The 19,492-nt window shown below is 49.5% G+C and overlaps 1 protein-coding gene across 2 annotated transcripts in view; it reads right to left on the bottom strand.

Annotated features, from left to right (window-relative positions):
* Positions 1–815: 815 nt before the first annotated feature.
* The window catches only part of NUP85 (nucleoporin 85), a 33,120-nt gene continuing 14,443 nt past the window's right edge, over positions 816–19,492 (bottom strand). For both annotated transcript variants that reach the window (XM_023211839.1, XM_023211840.1), the window contains 12 exons: positions 10,972–11,106; positions 10,745–10,867; positions 10,380–10,511; positions 10,049–10,155; positions 4,732–4,815; positions 4,513–4,578; positions 4,171–4,322; positions 3,225–3,342; positions 3,035–3,135; positions 1,774–1,925; positions 1,365–1,466; positions 816–992 (listed from right to left, as the gene is read on the bottom strand). In XM_023211839.1, the coding sequence (XP_023067607.1) occupies positions 891–992; positions 1,365–1,466; positions 1,774–1,925; positions 3,035–3,135; positions 3,225–3,342; positions 4,171–4,322; positions 4,513–4,578; positions 4,732–4,815; positions 10,049–10,155; positions 10,380–10,511; positions 10,745–10,867; positions 10,972–11,106 (1,374 nt within the window). In that variant the 3' untranslated portion in view covers positions 816–890. The remainder of the gene's footprint in view (positions 993–1,364; positions 1,467–1,773; positions 1,926–3,034; positions 3,136–3,224; positions 3,343–4,170; positions 4,323–4,512; positions 4,579–4,731; positions 4,816–10,048; positions 10,156–10,379; positions 10,512–10,744; positions 10,868–10,971; positions 11,107–19,492) is intronic.

The raw sequence follows: 19,492 nt of genomic DNA, 5'->3' as shown, positions 1-19,492 counted from the left end.
CTTGGAATCTTCCTAATATAGACGCCATTCACCCTGATGGAGGCAAAGGTACCACCTGTGAATTCCAGATATACATGAGTGGATAGCCTATGACAGAACTGCCGAAGGTTTTTGTTAAAAGTGCAGGTTCCTGTATGCTTATATTTTAAGGGAACTAAATAACCAAAATGTTAAGTGTTGCAGAAGAGGTGAGGCAAGATTTCAGAAGAACAAGTATACCATCAAGGGCTCTTCACATTTCCAAGACACTGTAGTCACCATAACTTTGGGGGTTTCTTTTTTTTTTTTTTCTTTAAACAGAGATGAGGTCTCCCTATGTTGTCCAGGCTGGTCTCAAACTCCTGGGGTTGAGGGATCCTCCCGAAGTGCTGGGATTACAGGCGTGAGCCACTGTGCCAGACCTGGGGGGTGGTTTCTTATCTAAGGAGGCACAGGAAGACAGTTCCACATCAAAGAGAACATAAGATAAGGCTGGGTGCGGTGGTTCACGCCTGTAATCCCAGCACTGTGAGAGGCCAAGGTGGGCCGATCGCAAGGTCAGGAGTTTGAGATCAGTCTGGCCAACACAGCGAAACCCCGTCTCTATTAAAAATACAAAAAAACTAGCTGGATGTGGTGTGCACCTATAATTCCAGCTACTTGGGAGGCTGAGTGAGGTTGCAGTGAGCTGAGATGGCACCATTGCACTCGAGCCCAGGCAACAGTGCAAGACTGTGTCTCAAAAAAAAAAAAAAAACATAAAACAAGCATTTTTTAATCTTACTACCTCAGGTTCAGACTGGACAGATAAGCTCCCTGGATGGACTCTAAGAACCTACATTTGCAACACATTTATTCCTTTAAAAAATCTATATACATTGCCGTACAAAGATACCACAATGAAGCAGTTCTCAGGAACCTTCCAGTGAGCCTTCTCTTATAATTGCCCGAGCAAGATTTCGTGCCAGAGCAAGTCTCAGCATTTCCACCTTGGTGGTTTCTATGTCCTCATCCTGCAAAGCAGAGAGCGCCAGCATGAGACAAGAGCAGGAAGGAGCCCTTTCACACTCCCGAAGGTTCTAGCTAATCCAAAGGTAGAGGGCACTTAACATTCATAGTAGCTTCCAGAAAATTACCAATATAAAAGAAAGCAATACCAAAGGGCCATACTGGAAATGATGAACAGGAAAGAGCAAAACGTAGAGTTCAGAACACTAGAATCCCTCATTTCCTCCTAAAAGAAGGTGGTGTGTGAATGACACAGGTTAAGGGGAACAGAGGCACATGTGTCCATAGGAGCCAGTGTTTCTGGAAGGGGAAGCCTGAGGTACAGGGAGCCTTTTCCCACCTCCATGTGGAACCATCAGCCCAGAAGTGAAAATGACCTGGAGCTGCTGGATATCAGATTCTCCACGCACAGGTCTTCTTGACATCAAGTCCTCCAGACACTGCATCAACTCGTAAGTCTGTTCTGCTGAGAAAATCACCTAGGGAAGAAAGCCTGCCTTGCTTGGCTGCCCCCAGCCCAGGCCTGCACTGGTTGGGGCAGAGGCCCATGTTCGGACGTTCTTCCTTTCGTGCCTTTCGCAACAGTGTGCTTTGTATAGGAAGACCTCATTTCAAATCACACAGTGTTTCCTGTGCGAGTCTGGAATTCCAGAGAGGGTGTTAAGGGGAACACACATGCACAGGCAGAACGACAAGGGAGAAAACACGCACGTTGCCAACAGCTACACAACTTAAGCTCCAGCAGGGACTGACAAGCAAAGAAAACCACCCTGCTGCAACCTTCACCTGTTTTTGTTCCAAAAGGGGCAGGGCATCTGTCAGCAGAGTCATCCAGAAAGACCGAGGGGCAATCCGAGACGTCATCAAGGACAGAAGGAGAGAAGCTGCGTCGGCAAAACGCTTCTCCCCATACATACGGTGGAACTCACGATACTTTCCTACGGCGAAACAAGAGCACTAGGTAACGTGCATATTCCCCCAAATTGCCCAAGTGACACCTACAAAAGTCACCCTGGCCCTAAACAAGAGAAGAAAAACCACAGACCAGCCGCTGCACAGAGCAGGAGATTTTTTCCATCTCCAAACTCATAGGCCCCAATGAGATGCAGACCAAGAGCATTCAAAGCAGACTTGGAAGAACTCCAAAGAGCCAAATCTGGGGAAACATCAGAGTCAAAATACATAACAATAGTCATGGATTAAAATAGATTGACTAGGCCACGTGCAGTGGCTCATGCCTATGCCTGTAATCCCAGCACTTTGGGAGGCCGAGGTGGGTGGATCACCTGAGGTCCGGAGTTTGAGACCAGCCTGGCCAACATAGTGAAACCCCATCTCTACTAAAAATACAAAAATTAGCCAGATATTGTGGCATGCACCTGTTGTCTCAGCTACTTGGGATGCTGAAGAGGGAGAATTGCTTAAACCTGGGAGGTGGAGGTTGCAGTGAGCCGGGATCATACCACTGCACTCCAGCCTGAGAGACAGAGTGAGACTCCATCTTAAAAAAAAAAAAAAGGAAACATGGAGGCACTGGCCCGGCGCAGTAGCTCACGCCTGTAATCCCCGCACTTTGGGAGGCCAAAGTGGGCCGGTCACTTGAGGTCAGGAGTTCGAAACAAGCTTGGCCAACATGATGAAACCCCATCTCTACTAAAAATACAAAAAATTAGCCGGGCATGGTGGCGCATGCCTGTAGTCCCAGCTACCTGGGAGGCTGAGGCAGGAGAATCGCTTGAAGTCAGGAGGTGGAGGTTGCAGTGAGCTGAGATCATGCCACTGCACTCCAGCCTGGCAGCCTGGGCCACAAAGCGAGTAAGATTCTGTCTCAAAAAAAAAAAAAAGACAGACAGACAGAAACATGGAGGCACTAAGGAGATGTGACAGCCAAACTCACGATCCTGGACATGACGGAGGATGTTTCTGGGGCCACTGATGGAATGGGAATATATGAAGGAAGCGCTGGGAGAAGTCTGATATGATCCCTCCAACCTCCCCAACTACCCACTTGTGTCCAAAGCACAGGGCACAAAACCCAGGGACTCACCCAGGAATGTCAGTCGGTCACTGAGCATCATGGCTGGCCCCAGGTTGTCAATGAGATCCAAATCAGAAAAGCAGCCTCGCTCACAGTAATCCCTGAGGAACCTGCAGGGCCCAGCCCAGACATCAGAGCAGCAGTCTCAGGCCCACCTCAACCACCCAGTCCCTGGGAAGCCAACACCAGCAGTACCCACCTGTCTGACACAAGCGTGGCAAAGGCAGCATCCTTAGCACGGATGCTCCAAGAGAGGGCAGAACCTAGGCGATTGTTGCGGACGGCTTTCATGGCTAAGATCTTACAAATGCTGCGAACTTTGCGAGGGAAAAGAAAAGGTGAACGGCTTTCACTCCACAAATCACTCCATTCCTGAGCCCTGTGGGGACCAGAGTGGCCTCACAGCCTCACTCCACCCCAAAGCCACTCTGTGGGCTCTAAACGCAGCTGGACTGGCAGAGCTGGAAACTCAGGCTGATTAAGTGTCTGGGCTCTGCTAAGAGTGTAAGTGCCCGTCATGGCAGGACTGGCTCTGGGAGTGTGTGTGGCTTCAAGGGTAGCAAAAGATTTTTGTTTCTCCCTACGTGTCAGCTCTTCTGTTACCTCTCCAGATGCCTCAAATCCTGTCTTCCTGTGGATCATGAATACCCTATGCTTTCAGAAATGGTCGTGACATGCCAACTGTCTCTGCAGGGTAATAACTCATGTTTACATCACTCAACAGTGAGGGGAGAAAGGAAGGGGCAGACTTGGTCATCCTCATTCCACTGTCTCTGCTTTTCTGGAGCCACCTCCAGCACTGCTTCCCCATTGAGCCAGGCTGAGATAGCAATAGCAACCCACCTGACAGGGAAATAGCGCCGACCCCAGCCCTGACCTCGTGGAATCAAGTGTGTGAGAAAAGGGGCGGCTCAGGCCTTTCCAGGTGGTATGTAGATTTTGTCTCGGTTCCAGTGGATCCCTAGCTTTCCTGTCCCTCCCAAATAATTATCCCATCTCTTAGTTTACCTCTTGGCATCCACAGCCCCACCTCTCTCCAGTGTGGCTCATGAGGAGAATGGCTGGGGTAGGCACAAAGTGTGACCTCAGGTTGCCCTGACTCCCACGTCCCACAGATGGTAAGGCTGGGAGCAGGGCCAGCTCACCTTGTTCAGTCATCTGCCGCTGCTCACAGATCCGCAGCACCTTGAGGGCTTTCTGCTCGGTGTTGAGAGGTATCCGCTCAATGTGCAGCTCCAGGGAGACTCGGCCCAGCTTGGGGCAGTAATCAAAGTAATCCACCCCCAGCTGCCACAAGCTGCAAAGGTTCAAGGAAGACAGACATGAGGTGCTGCCTCGTGGCTCTGGGGACTGGCACCTGCAGCTCCCTTTCACTGACCCTTCCGTAGCCTTCAGGGAGCCAACTGGGAGAGAACGGTCCAAGCTCCAGTGGCACCCGCATGCTGAAGAGCACACGGCACAGCCTGCACCCATGGGATCCTTCCTACCTGGGATGAGCGAACAGTCCAGAGGCGTACTCCAGCAGGAGGAACTCTCTCATGTTGGAACCGAAACTGGAATAAAGCATACCGAAAGATCAAGACTCCTGGCCTGCCCTGTTCAGGGCCCCCTTCCTCAGCCCAACCTCCCTTCCTGGCATTCAGTTCACCCCACCCTCGAGGGCTTGGTGGTAAGAAAAGGAGGATCGGTGCCTCCAGGCCACTTACTAGAGGTTGTGTGACTGGAGGAGCTTGCAGTGGTCCAGCAGGTCTGTCAGGTGGGCCACAAACCACCAGTTGCTCAGGGCGATGCTGCAGATTCAGACACCAAAGCAAGAAGGAAAGTCAGGGCAGAGGCCGCGTCCCACAAGAGCGGGGGTGAGCAAGACCCCACATGTCCTATCCCTCAGAGAGATGGGCCGGGGGTGATGGTAGCTCATGCCCATGATCCCAGTACTTTGGGAGGCCAAGGCAGGCAGATCACCTGAGCCCAGGAATTTAAGACCAGCCTGGGCAAAATGGCGAAACCCCGTCTCTAAAAATAAAAAAATTAGCCAGGTGTGGTGGAACACACCTGTAATCCCAGCTACTCGAGAAGCTGGGGTGGGAGGATTGCTTGAGCCTGGGAAGCACAGGCTGCAGTAGGCCGAGATCATACCACTGCACTCCAACTTGGGTGAGAGAGCACAACCATATCTCAAAAAAAAAAAAAAAAAAAAATTGCTCAGAAAGTAGTTGAGACGGAGCCTTGCTCTGTCACCCAGGTGGGAGTGCACTGGTGAGATCTAGACTCACTGCAACCTCTACCTCCCGGGTTCAAGCAATTCTCATGCCTCAGCCTCCCCAGTAGCTGAGGTTACAGGCATGTGCTGCCACACCCAGCTAGAAAGCAGCTTTTGAATGTTCTCACCACACGCACACCAAAAGGGTCACTATATGAGGTGACGGATGTGCTCACTAGCTTAATTTCACAATGTACACGTCTATGAAAACATGTTGTACACCTTGGCTGGGCACAGTGGCTCACTCCTGTAATCCCAACACTTTGGGAGGCCGAGGTGGATGGATCACTCGAGCTCAGGAGTTTGAGACCAGCCTGGCCAACATGTCAAAACCCCATCTCCACCAAAAATACAAAAGTTAGCTGGGCGTGGTGGCGAGTGCCTGTGGTCCCAGCTACTCAGAAGGCTGAGGCAGAAGATGGCTTGAGCCCAGGAGGCAGAGGTTGCAGTGAGCTGAGATCGCACCACTGCACTCCAGCCTGAGCGACAGGACAAGACACTGTCTTTAAAAAAAAAAAAAAAAAAAAGGTTGTACACCTTAAATACATACTACTTTGTTAATCACACCTCAATAAAGCTGGGGAAAAAAACGGGAAATGGGCTGGCCCAGGGGAAAGGACACCTCAGCTTCCCAAAACAGCTGTTGCTACCCAGATTTATAGCTGATGGTTATGTCGAAACCATTAGAGAAGCCAGTGAAAAGGCTATAGGGGACCCAGGCTAAGGGAGCCAAAGCCTTAGCCTGCATGAAAGTCACCCGCCAGTGGAAGGAAGGGCTGAGACTGTGCCCGGTGTCTTCCCAAAGGATCCAGCAGCCTCCCAGGCTGGAAGGCAGCAAGCACTGAGGGCCTCTGCCCACAACACAACTCAAGTGACAGAGACCAGACCTAGTGCTGCACAAGGCCACCACGGTCTCCCTGCAGAGCCCAGCAGGCCTGAACCATACAGTTAGGTCTTAGATCACACACACACACACACACACACACACACTCACACACTCTGTCTCTCTCACTCTGAAGGATTCTGAGTGAGCAGCCGAGACGCAGAGCAGGCAGGCAACCTCAACATTCAAGGCGGGAAAGGCCTAAGTATCAGCTCCGAAGTAGCCCTCTGCTGAAAACGAGAGAACGCTGTGGAGTTGGGAAGACCAGCTACGATGAAGGTGACCCACCTGGGCAACTGTAGCCCCAAATGAGCCGTTTGTCCTGTACTAAGGTCACTGTCAACTCCTTACCCAGGCCCCATCTTGCTTGTTGGGGGCCCTGGAGTAATCAAAGCTCCAGAGCCTCTGCCTGCTAGTCTAGAAATGGGGTGTAAGGTTTGCAAACACTGCTGCACCCTGCATCCAAGGTTGTGTGCTGGGCCAAAAAACAAGTCAGAAGATTCTAGATTCAGCAGACATTAAACTGGAACTCTTCTTGGTTACTGAAAGAAGACTTGTCACCTTTTAGCTCGATACTTTTGGAGGACTTGAAGGGCACCAGGAAACTGCCGACATCTTGCCCAACTCCCAGTGAAGTGTACCCCAGCTCTGTTTCCTCTTGCCAGAGAGCAAGGAATTGGCCCGTCTTCAGAGGAAGCTGTAAGCCAGGAGGGAAGAAGGGACCCTGTGGAGGACCCCGTGGAGGAATCCTGCCATCTTTTCAGCTGAGGGGTTAACAGTCAAGCATGCCCAGCCAGGCGCTGACAGACAAACCTCTGGCCCTTTAGCAGGGCTGAGGAACTACAGCCTCTGAGTCAGGATCCCCTGGCTGCCTTTTCTGCCCCTTAGGGTCTGGCATGACTACTGACATAGGAGTAAATCGGGGCCCATTTAGAAACCTCCCTTCTCCATGTTCATATGAAGGTGGTGTGAACAGGAAAGGAAAAAGAGAAAGAAACCTCTTTCTAATGCCTTTAAAAAGGCATGCCAGCAGCCCTCGGGCTCAAGTCCAGAAAGAGACACACTTCCCTGCCCCCCAGAAGTGTGCATAGGTCTGACTGATACATCCCATGAGAAAACATGTGCCCACAAGACCCCAATTCAATCTTTCCCCAGAGCCAGGAGGGTACACTTCTAAAACTGCTACTGTCTCTCAAGACATTTCAGCCCGTTTCACAATTCCTGGGACAAGCTCTGCTTTTCTGTTCCTCTTTCAAAACAGGATAGGAGGTAGCCTCACCGTCAGAGAAATGCAAACTCCAAGATTTCCCACTAACAGAGCTCAGATCCCTTCCTGCTGGTGAGGGTGGAGAGAGGCCGAGACTGGGGGACTGTGAGCCTAACCCTTCCTTGTCTGTGTCCGGCACGGGTGTTGTTGTTCACCCCTCTTCTTTCTTTTTTTCTTTCTTTCTTTCTTTATTTATTTTTTGTTCACCCCTCTTCATTGGTACTTCTCTTTTTCTTCTGCCACTGGAAACAGCAGGACGCTTTCCCCTTTTATACTCCCTGCATCCAAGAGACTTGTTCTGCTCAAATCTGTTTTATTCCTAAAACTTCAGATACAGCTTATAAAGGAAGCCCTGGTGAAACTCATTCACTGTTATAACAGACAGGAAATTTAGGAATACTCAACTATGGGCAGAGACACCAAAAAAGCCAAATGATGGTGTGTTTGCGTGTTGTTAAGTTATTCTAATTCCTCCATGCAGGGACTTCCCACGATGTTTACAGGCCTGTGAAAATACTGACACAAAACTTGACTCTCAGGCGGGGCATGGCAGCTCATGCCTGTAATCCTAGCACTGTGGGAGGCTGAGACAGGCAGATCACTTGAGCTCACGAGTTCAAGACCAGCTTGGGCAACATAGTGAAATCTCATCTCTACAAAAAAAATAATAATAATTAGCCAGGCATAGTGGCACACACCTGTAGTCCCAGCTACCTGGAAGGCTGAGGCAAGAGGATCACTTGAACCCAGGAGGTCAAGGTTGTAGAGAGCTGAGATCACTCCACTGCACTCCAGCCTGGGTGACAAAGTGAGACCCTGGCTCAAAAAAAAAAAAAAAACTTGGCAGGGTGCAGTGGCTCACGCCTGTAATCCCGGCACTTTGGGAGGCTGAGGTGGGCAGATCACCTGAGGTTAGGAGTTCCAGACCAGCCTGGGCAACATGGTGAAACCCTGTCTCTATTGAAAAACACAAAAATTTGCTCGGTGTGGTGACGGACACCTGTAATCCCAGCTACTTGGGAGGCTGAGGCAGGAGAATTGCTGGAATCCAGTAGGCAGAGGTTGCAGTGAGCCGAGATTGCGCCACCGCACTCCAGTCTGGGCAACAAGAGCAAAACTCTGTCTCAAAAAAAAGAAAAAAAAAAACAGAAACAAACAAACACACAAAAAACTTGTTTTTCATTCCCCAAATCTAGAATCATTTTCTTGAAGCCCTGGCTTTCTTTTGGCCAAAATAAGAGCAGGCAGGGCTAAGGAAACTCTTCCCATGCCCAGATCTACAAACAGCCAGTTGAGGTCAGTGAATCTGACACCTGATCAAGGCCATCTTCTCCTATTACCCACTTCCTCCCTTCCCAGCAGGTCTTCAGTGCAATGCCCACCATCCAGGGTGCACAAGAAGGAAGGGGACATTCATTCTGACTTACCATATATGGAGAGTTCTGGAAAGGTTTATCTTTGATTCATTATGTTTGGCACTCCCTTTCCTGCCTTGCTAAAGATTCAGTGCAATTACAGAACACCTTCTTTTGGATAGAGGGCTGGAAATTCTTTTTTTTTTTTTTGAGGCGGAGTCTTGCTCTGTCGCCCGGACTGGAGTGCAGTGGCCGGATCTCAGCTCACTGCAAGCTCCGCCTCCCGGGTTTACGCCATTCTCCTGCCTCAGCCTCCCGAGTAGCTGAGACTACAGGCGCCCGCCACCTCGCCCAGCTAGTTTTTGTATTTTTAGTAGAGACGGGGTTTCACCGTGTTAGCCAGGATGGTCTCGATCTCCTGACCTCATGATCCGCCCATCTCGGCCTCCCAAAGTGCTGGGATTACAGGCTTGAGCCACCGTGCCCGGCGAGGGCTGGAAATTCTGAATACCCAGCCTCAAGCCCAGTGGTTCCGTAGCTCACGTCACTGGAGTGAGACTGTTGGAACATGCCATCCCATAAGGTGACTACGTGTCCATTAGGTGCCAAGAAACAGGCTTGCTGGCTTTTTCTAGATTTTAAATGTCAAAGTAATTTCCTGCAATGTTATTTTAAATAAACATTCCTAAAATAGAAACAGTTATGTATATGGTAGCCCTCAAGCCTCCAGGAAGTCCCCAAGCTCACCCAGGGAGAAGCCATTATCTACCTGTAGCAGGCCAAGCAGGGGAGCAGGTCTATGGTTTGAAGGGATCCCCTCTAAAACCCCAGTTTTGCCAATGTGATAGTATTAAGAGGTAGGGCCTCTGAGAGGTGACTAGGCCAGGAGGACTCCTCACTCATGAACGTGACTGGGTGCCCTTATAAAGTGACTTGACGAAGGGAGTTTGTCCTTCTTGCCCTTCCACCACATGAGAACACAGTGTTCAAGGTGCCATCTTGGAAGCAGAGAGCAGCCCTCACCAGAAACACTGCCAGTGCCTTGATCCTGGACTTCCTAGCCTCCAGAACTGTGAGAAAATCATCTTTTTCTTTATAAATTACCTGGTCTCAGGTATTCTGCAACAGCAGCATGAGATGGACTAAGATAGCAGGTCTGAGGAGAGAAGGGTAAGGAAGAACAGGCCGCTCTAGAAACGGATGGTGGTGATATCTGCACACCTAAACATGGTTACAGTGGGGGTGGGAGAGATCCTACCTGCACTCTTTGATCACTTGATGGATGTCAAACTCAAAGGCTGCCAACAAGATGTTGTCCAGGGGTTCTGGGCTGCTCTCACCTCCCAGAAACAGGTCCAGGCTGGACTGTGGAAAGGTGATGAGACACTCAATCCCGAGGATGGAGGCAGAGACTCAGGGGACAGGCAGGGCTGCTGTATAAGGAATCTCAGAGAAGGGTGCCATGTTCTTTCACTAAGGGCCAAAGGAAAGGGTCTTCCTGTTCCTCGGGGAGAAATTCAAAGAGAATGACCCATCACGGCGCCACCAGGACTCCTACCCCCACCCTTGCCCACCCCAAGCTCACTCACCTGGGCGTAGTAGTGCAGATCAATAGGTTTTACTGTGGGATTGGAGTACAAGAGCCGAGTCACTAGGAAATGATACCAATTACTCAGAAGTTCCTTCTGCTCTAATAAGGCGGCTTCGTCTCCCAGCATAATCTGAGGAAGAGACATTTGTGCTGAACTCTGTCCTCCTTTCAGGGGTACCTTCTCCACAATGCTCCTGCTGTCAGCTAGGGCACTGGATTTCAACTAGTCTGAAAGCTCTCACCATCATGGCAGAGCAACAGACAGCCCTATCCAAAGAGGACCAAGCTTCTGCCACTGCTGCACTGGATGCCACAGCCCCCACAGGAAGCCAACATGCATGCAATCTGAACTCCTTCCCAGACCTTCAAGAGAGACTCCAGGTGAGGGTTGGTGGCGAATGTGCTGTCCTGGAGATACTGCTCACATTCCTCGTGCCAGTGCTGCCACTTCAGCTCCAGCTCTGTCAGTGTCTGGGTGTTCCCGGGCTAAGGGAGAGACCAGCCATGAGATGTCATCCCACCCAAACCCTTTATATTTAGTGAATCACCCATCTCCTGTGACCCGGCAGAGCAAAGCTACCCCTCCGTACACTGAGAATGGGCATTGTCCTCATCAGGTCTCCCATGATTCGGCATATGCCTGCAGAGGCGGGGCTGGCGTTGGCTTCCTTGGAGAGCATCTGTCGGGCCTCATCCAGCCGGCCCTGCAGCACCAAGATGGTCACCTGGGAGGAGATCCGGGCCCATGAGCACTAGCAGGAGGCCTGGCCCTGCCGAGGCGTGAGGAGGCCAGTCCCCTCACCCCACACTTCGGCTTTTTTTTTTTTTGAGACGGAGTCTTGCTCTGTCCACCAGGCTGGAGTACAGTGGTGTGATCTCGGCTCACTGCAAGCTCCGCCTCCTGGATTCATGCCATTCTCCTGCCTCAGCCTCCCAAGTAGCTGGGACTACAGGTGCCCGCTACCACGCCTGGCTAATTTTTTGTATTTTTAGTAGAGACAGGGTTTCACCATCTTAGCCAGGATGGTCTTGATCTCCTGACCTCATGATCCGCCCGCCTTGGCCTCCCAAAGTGCTGGGATTACAGGCGTGAGCCACCGCGCCCGGCCACACTTTGGCTTTTTAACTCCTCACACATAAGCTTCTTTTTGCCCGAGTCAGCCCTGGGAAGAATGATGGCTCTTTCCCTCCAGAAGTAATCTATCACGTCCAGTCTCATGGCTTTGCCACTTCCACCATGTTTTTCAAACAGCCAGCTATATAGTCCATTATAGCCTGTGACCAGATTTTTTTTTTTTTCCCCAGAGTTTCGCTGTTTCTGCCCAGGCTGGAGTATAATGGCACAATCTTGGCTCACTGCAACCTCCACTTCCCGGGTTCAAGTGATTCTCCTGTCTCAGCCTCCCGAGTAGCTGGGATTACAGGTGCATGCCACCACGCCCAGCTAATTTTTGTGTTTTTAGTAGAAACAGGGTTTTACCATGTTGGCCAGGCTGGTCTCAAACTCCTAAACTCAAGTGATTCCCCGCCTCGGCTTCCCAAAGTGTTGGGATTATAGGTGTCAGCCACCACGCCCAGACCCAGCTTTTCAAAAATAAATGAAACAGAGAAACATGTTCCTCCACCCGCTTCCCCCCACCCCTTCTCCACCATCATGGTGTGTGCTGTTGATTCTTTCTCCCACCATCTTCTCACAAAACGTTCAGGATCATGGAATTCCTGGCCAAGAAACAAAAGCAAAATCGTCCCATTCCCCAGTGGATTCAGATTAAAACTGGTAATACAGGACCAGGCGAGGTGGTCACACCTATAATCCCAGCACTTTCAGAGGCCAAGGCAAGCAGATCACAAGGTCAGGAGATTGAGACCATCCTGGTTAACATGGTGAAACCCCACCACTACTAAAAATACAAAAAAATTAGCAAGGCGTGGTGGTATGCACCTGTAGTCCCAGCTACTTGGGAGGCTGAGGCAGGAGAATCGCTTGAATCTGGGAGGCGGAGGTTGCAGTGAGCTGGGATTGTGCCACTGAACTCCAGCCTGGGCGACAGAGTGAGACTCCATCTCAAAACAAAACAAAACAAAACAAAACAAAAAACTGCTAATACAGTTAGCTACAACCCCAAGAGGAGGGACTGGAGAAGAACCAAGCTAGGTCTGCCAGGAATTACACATGAGATGCAGCACATAAGACTATCACCTTATCACAATAAGCTGAAACTGTCACCACTATCTGGAAAGGTGTACATACTTTGTTGAGAAAATGGTTTTTCTCTGATTATAAACTCTACACTGGTAGGCTGGTTCAATAATAAATATGTGAGAAGTTTTGATTGGAAAAAAATTGAAATAATAGAAAATGTCAGAATGCATTAAATAAAATGGTTCATAAAAGTTTCAGTTCAGGCCGGGCGCGGTGGCTCAAGCCTGTAATCCCAGCACTTTGGGAGGCCGAGACGGGCGGATCACGAGGTCAGGAGATCGAGACCATCCTGGCTAACACGGTGAAACCCCGTCTCTACTAAAAAAATACAAAAAACTAGCCGGGCGAGGTGGCAGGCGCCTGTAGTCCCAGCTGCTCCGGAGGCTGAGGCAGGAGAATGGTGTAAACCCGGGAGGCGGAGGTTGCAGTGAGCTGAGATCCAGCCACTGCACTCCAGCCCAGGCGACAGAGCGAGACTCCGTCTCAAAAAAAAAAAAAAAAAGTTTCAGTTCAAATATAAATATGTAAAATAAATACACTCAGGCCAGGAGTGGTAGCTCACATCTATAATCCCAGCACTTTGGGAGGCCGAGACGGGTGGATCACCTGAGATCAGGAGTTTGAGACCAGCCTGGCCGACATGGTGAAACTCTGTCTCTACTAAAAATACAAAAATTAGCTGGGCGTGATGGTGTGTGCCTGTAGTCCCAGCTACTCGGGAGGCTGAGGAAGGAGAATCATTTGAACCTGGGAGGCAGAAGTGGCAATGAGCCGAGATCACGCCACTGCACCCCAGCCCAGGTGAAACAGTGAGACTCCATCTTGAAAATAAAATAAAATAAAAAATAACAAAATAAAATATAAAATATAAAAAATAAAATAAAAATATAAAATATAAAATAAAATATAAAAAATAAAATAGGCCAGGCGTGGTGGCTCAAGCCTGTAATCCCAGCATTTTGGGAGGCCGAGACGGGCGGATCACAAGGTCAGGAGATCCAGACCATCGTGGCTAACATGGTGAAATCCCGTCTCTACTAAAAAATACAAAAAACTAGCTGGGCGAGGTGGTGGGGGCCTGTAGTCCCAACTACTCGGGAGGCTGAGGCAGGAGAATGGCGTGAACCCGGGAGGCAGAGCTTGCAGTGAGCTGAGATCTGGCCACTGCATTCCAGCCTGGGCGACAGAGCGAGACTCCGTCTCAGAAAAAAAATAAATAAATAAAAAATAAAATAAATAAAATAAAAACACACTTAACCAAATAGTCCTCACAGTTCAGTCTTTATCTATGAATCTGCCTACTCACTAAAATTTATTTGTAACCCCCAAATCAGTATTTGTGGTACTTTCAAATCAAAATTCATGGACATGTACAGACTGGTAAGAATATTGAGTTGCTTGACACACACTAAACAAGGCTTTATTGTGATGCAGTTAATGCTACTTTTTTTCATTTGTGTACCTTTTGTTGGGTCCCCAGATATAGTACTGAGGTGCTTTCTAGTGTTGCTAAGTGCAAGAACTATGGGAGGTGTTGGATAAGCTTCAGTCAGGCACAAATCACAGTGCTGTTGGCCCTGAGTTCACTGTTAATGAATCAACAATATTATGTCAAGTAAGTTGTCTCTAAACAGAAACACACATAAAACAAGTGATCGGTTATATATTGATTGGTTGAACAAAATGTGACCAGAGGCTTGCAGGAACCTAACCCTGTATTTCCCCTAGAAGCAATGGTTCAACATTCACTAATTCAGTATTCAAGGCACTGCACTCCAGCCTGGGCGACAAGAGCAAAACTGTATCTCAAAAAGAAAAAAAAAAATCACAAATATATATACATACACATACTGATAACTCCCAACTTTTCCACTCTAGCCCAAACTTCCTTCTCTGAATTCCAGCTTTGTATATCCAAGGGCCTAGTCAACATCTCCACTTGGATCTTAAATAGGCATCTTAAAACGTAACATGTCAGACAGGCATGGTGCCTCACGCCTGTAATCCCAACACTTTGGGAAGCCAAGGAGGGTGGACTGCTTGAGCCCAGGAGTTTGAGACCAGCCTGAACAACATGGCAAAACCCCATCTCCACTAAAAATACGAAAATTAGCTGGATGTGGTGGCACGCCTTTGTAGTCCTGGCTACCTGGGAGGCTGAGGTGGGAGGATCACCTAAGCTTAGGAGGTCAAGGCTGCAGTGAGCTGTAATCCGACCACTGCACTCCAACATGGGCAAGAGACTCTGTCTCAGGAAAAAAAAAAAAAAAAAAAAAGAAAACACACACACACAAGAGAGAAACATAACATGTCTAAAATTAAACACCAGTTTGCCTCCAACTCACCAACCTCATCCTCCCACATTCTTCTATTTCTTGCATGCCCACATCAAATCAATCCATCAGCAAACCCCATCAACTCTCTTCAAACATATCTAGCCTACACCACCACCATCTTTTGCCTGGCTTAATACAGCAGAATCTGGACTGGCCTGTTTCCATCCTTGCTGTATAGTCTCAACATGGCAGCCAGGACAGCCTTTGGGAACCTAAGTAAGATCTCAGGCTTCCTCTGCTCAGCTCTCCAATGCCCCCTTACCCCATCTGGCTTAGAAGTAAAAGACTAGCTTTTTTTTTTAGGCCGGGCGCGATGGCTCAAGCCTGTAATCCCAGCACTTTGGGAGGCCGAGACGGGCGGATCACGAGGTCAGGAGATCGAGACCATCCTGGCTAACACGGTGAAACCCCATCTCTACTAAAAATACAAAAAACTAGCCGGGCGAGGTGGCGGGCGCCTGTAGTCCCAGCTACTTGGGAGGCTGAGGCAGGAGAATGGCGTAAACCCGGGAGGCGGAGCTTGCAGTGAGCTGAGATCCGGCCACCGCACTCCAGCCCGGGTGACAGAGCAAGACTCCGTCTCAAAAAAAAAAAAAAAAGACTAGCTTTTACTGTGCATCAACCATGTCAACTACTTCAACCACATTTATGTCCTTTAACTAATTTGACGATCACAGCAGCCCCGTGGGACAGGTATTATTATCTCCACTACACAGATGAGGACCCTTAGGGCCATTAAGTAGCTCACTCAAGATCTCACAGCTAGTGGCTGGGCACAGTGGCTCACACCTATAATCCCAATACTTTGGGAGGCCAAGGCAGGATTGCTTGAGGCCAGGAGTTCAAAAAATAAAAAAACTGCCGGGTGTGGCAGCTCATGCCTGTACTCCCAGCACTTTGGGACGCCGAGGCAGGCAGATCACCTGAGGTCGGGAGTTCGAGACCAGCCTGACCAACATGGATAAACCCCGTCTCTACTAAAAAAATACAAAATTAGCCAGGCATGGTGGTGCATGCCTGTAATCCCAGCTACTCGGGAGGCTTGAGGCAGGAGAATCGCTTAAGCTGAGGAAGCGGAGGTTGCTGTGAGCTGAGATTGTGCCATTGCACTCCAGTCTGGGCAACAAGAGTGAAACTCCGTCTCAAAAATAAAATAAAATAAAATAAAATAAAATTTAAAAATTGGCTGGGCATGGTGGCTCAAGCCTGTAATCCCAGCAATTTGGGAGGCTGAGGCAGGCAGATCACTTGAGGTCAGGAGTTCGAGACCAGCCTGGCCAAAACAGCAAAACCCCATCTCTACTAAAAATACAAAAATTAGCCAGGCAAGACGGCAGGAGCCTGTAATCCCTGCCAAGATCGTGCCACTGCACCCCAGCCTGGGCAACAGAGTGAGACTCTGTTTCAAAAAATAAATAAAAATAAAAAATAATTGGGTTAGCCGGGTGCGGCAGCTCACACCTGTAATCTCAGCACTTTGGGAGGCCACGGAGGGTGGATCACCAGGTCAGGAGATTGAGACCATTCTGGCTAACACAGTGGAACCCCATCTCTACTAAACAAAATACAAAAAATTAGCCGGGCGTGGTGGCAGGCACCTATAGTTCCAGCTACTCAGGAGGCTGAGGCAGGAGAATGGCGTGAACCCAGGAGGCGGAGCTTGCAGTGAGCCGAGATTGGGCCACTGCACTCCAGCCTGGGCAACAGAGTGAGACTCTGGCTCAAAAAAAAGAAATTGGGACGGAGGGAGGCAGGCAGATCACTTGAGGTCATGAGGTCAGGAGTTCAAGACCAGCCTGGCCAACATGGTGAAACCCCATCTCTACTAAAAATACCAAAAAAAAAAAAATCAGCTGGGCATTGTGGTGTATGCCTATAATCCCAGCTTCTCAGGCTGAGACAGGAGAACTGCTTGAACCAGGGAGGCAGAGGTTGCAGTGAGCTGAGCTAGCGCCACTGCACTCCAGCCCAGGCAACAGAGCAAGACTCAATCTCAAAAAAACAAACAAATAAATAAATAATAAAAAACTTTAGCTGGTGCTGGTAGCACATATCTGTGGTCCCAGCTACTTGGGAGGCTAAAGTAGGAGGACCACTGGAGCCCTGTAGGCCAAGGCTGCAGTGAGTGGTGATTGGGCACTGCAGCTGGGGAACACAGCAAAATCGTATTTAAAAAAAAAAAAAAGGTCAGGCATGGTGGCTCATGCTGGTAATCCCAGCACTTTGGGAGGCTGAGGTGGGTGAATCATGAGGTCAGGAATTCAAGACAAGCCTGGTCAATGTGGTAAAACCCCACCTCTACTAAAAATACAAAAATTAGCCGGGTGTTGTGACACGCGTCTGTAGTCCCAGCTGCTCGGGAGGCTGAGGGAGGAGAATCACTTGAACCCTGGAGGCAGAGGTTGCAGTGAGCCGAGACTGTGCCACTGCACTCCAGCCTAGATGACAGAGCGAGACTCGTCTCAAAAAAAAAAAAAACCCACCACCTCACAGCTAGTAAAAGGCAGAGCTAGAAAGCTAACTAACCCAGGCAGTGTGGCACCACAGACCATGTTCTTAGTCACCCTGCTACGTAGGCTGCAAAAAGCTAGTCTCAGTGACAACTCAGGGGGCCCTCTCAGACTGGTATCTCTGTCTTTATCTCCCCAACTCATCCCTCCCACCCATCCCTACACAGCACAGCCCCTCCTGCCCCACCCTGGCTCTAGAACACAGCGTCTGCAGGCCCTGCGATATGGAATGCTTTCTTCAGCCTAGCTCTCCTCACCTCCTTCAGGTCTCACCTCCAATCTCTCATGAAGGAGGCCTTCTTTGATGCCACCCCAGCACTTGCAGCCTCCCCTCTTTTTGGCACCTTGCCAGAGCACTTCACTATGTGCCAGGATACATGGTACTGGCCTATGTGTTGCTGTTCTGTCTCCACACACACGATATAAACTCTATAAAGGCAGGAATCTTTGCCTGTTTTAGTCATGGTTGTCTCCTTGGTGCCTTGCAAATAGAAGGGACTCAATAAATACTCAGTGAATGACCAGGCATGGTGGCTCACACTTGCAATCCCAACACTTTGGGAGGCCAAGGTGGGAGGACTGCTTGAGCCCAGGAGTTCAAGACCAGCCTGGGTAATACAGTAAGGCCTCATCTCTACAAAAAATAAATGTAGCCAGGCATGGTGGTGTGCGCCTGTAGTCCCAGCCACTCAGGAGGCTGAGGTGGGAGGATTGCTTGAGCCCAGGAAATCAAAGCTGCAGTGTACCATGATCCCGCCACTGCACTCCAGCCCAGGCCACAAAGCGAGATCCTGTCTCTAAACAACAACAACAACAAACCTTAGCGAATCAATCAGAGACTCAAACATTTGGCCCACTACTTCCTGAACAAAGGCACTCCCCTTACCTGCAGAGATCTCCCAGCACCATAAGGCCTAGAAATAGCCCCAACGGTAACAACGCCTTATCTGAATTCCAGGTTTTCCTTTTTTTTCCTAATTGAGACAGAGTCTCGCTCTGTCACCCAGGCTGAAGTACAGCGGCACCATCTCAGTTCACTGGAGCCTCTGTCTCCCAGGTTCAAGCAATTATGCTGCCTCAGCCTCCTGAGTAGCTGGGATTACAGGCACTCACCACCACACCCAGCTAATTTTTGTATTTTTAGTAGAGATGGGGTTTCACTATGTTGGCCAGGTTGGTCTTAAACTCCTGACTTCAGGTGATCCACCACCTCGGCCTCCCAAAATGCTGGGATTACAGGTGTGAGCCACCGTGCCGGGCGGAATTACAGGTTTTCTTTTCTTTTCTTTTTTGTCCTCACAATCTGTTCCCAATTTCAGGTTTTATAGGTTTAGTCAACTTTCCATTAGCCCAGTCAACTAGCAATTTTCTCCCTGCCACCTCCCAATTGGGTCAGTCAGCAGAGGCGAATGGAAATACCTAACACATAGATAATACATCCATATACACACATACGACATGCTGACTTCCAAACTGATAATCCAAAGTAATGTGCAAGCTCATTTACATCCAACCCCGTAGGCACCCCAGCCCCTATCAATTGCTTTTATGTCATTAGCCAGGCATGGTGGTTCGCACCTGTGGTCCCAGCTACTTGAGAGGCTGAGGTGGTAGGACCGCACAGGAGGTGGAGGCTGCAGTGAGCAAGATCACGCCACCGCACAACAGCCTGGGGAACAGAGTCAGACTCTATTTTTCTTTCATATTTTTATTTATTAACTTATTTTGAGATGGGGGTCTCACTTTGTTGCCCAGGCTAATCTCAAACTCCTGGGCTCAAGCGATTCCTGAGTTGGCCACCCGAAGTGCTGGCTGGAATTACAGGCATGAGCCACCACACCCAGCCAAGACCCTTTCTCAAAAAAAAAAAAAAAAAAAAAAAGGCCAGGCACGGTGACTCATGCCTGTAATCCCAGCACTTTGGGAGACCAAGGCAGGCGGATCATGAGGTCAGGAGATTGAGACCATCCTGGCTAACACGGTGAAACCCCATCTCTACTAAAAAAATACAAAAAATTAGCCAGGCATGGTGGCGGGCACCTGTAGTCCCAGCTGCTCCAGG

The sequence above is a fragment of the Piliocolobus tephrosceles genome, chromosome 16 (genome assembly GCF_002776525.5).
Source record: "Piliocolobus tephrosceles isolate RC106 chromosome 16, ASM277652v3, whole genome shotgun sequence".
Lineage (NCBI taxonomy): Eukaryota > Metazoa > Chordata > Mammalia > Primates > Cercopithecidae > Piliocolobus > Piliocolobus tephrosceles.
The sequence above is the reverse complement of the archived record's forward strand: the minus strand, read 5'-3'. Positions and strand labels throughout refer to the sequence as shown.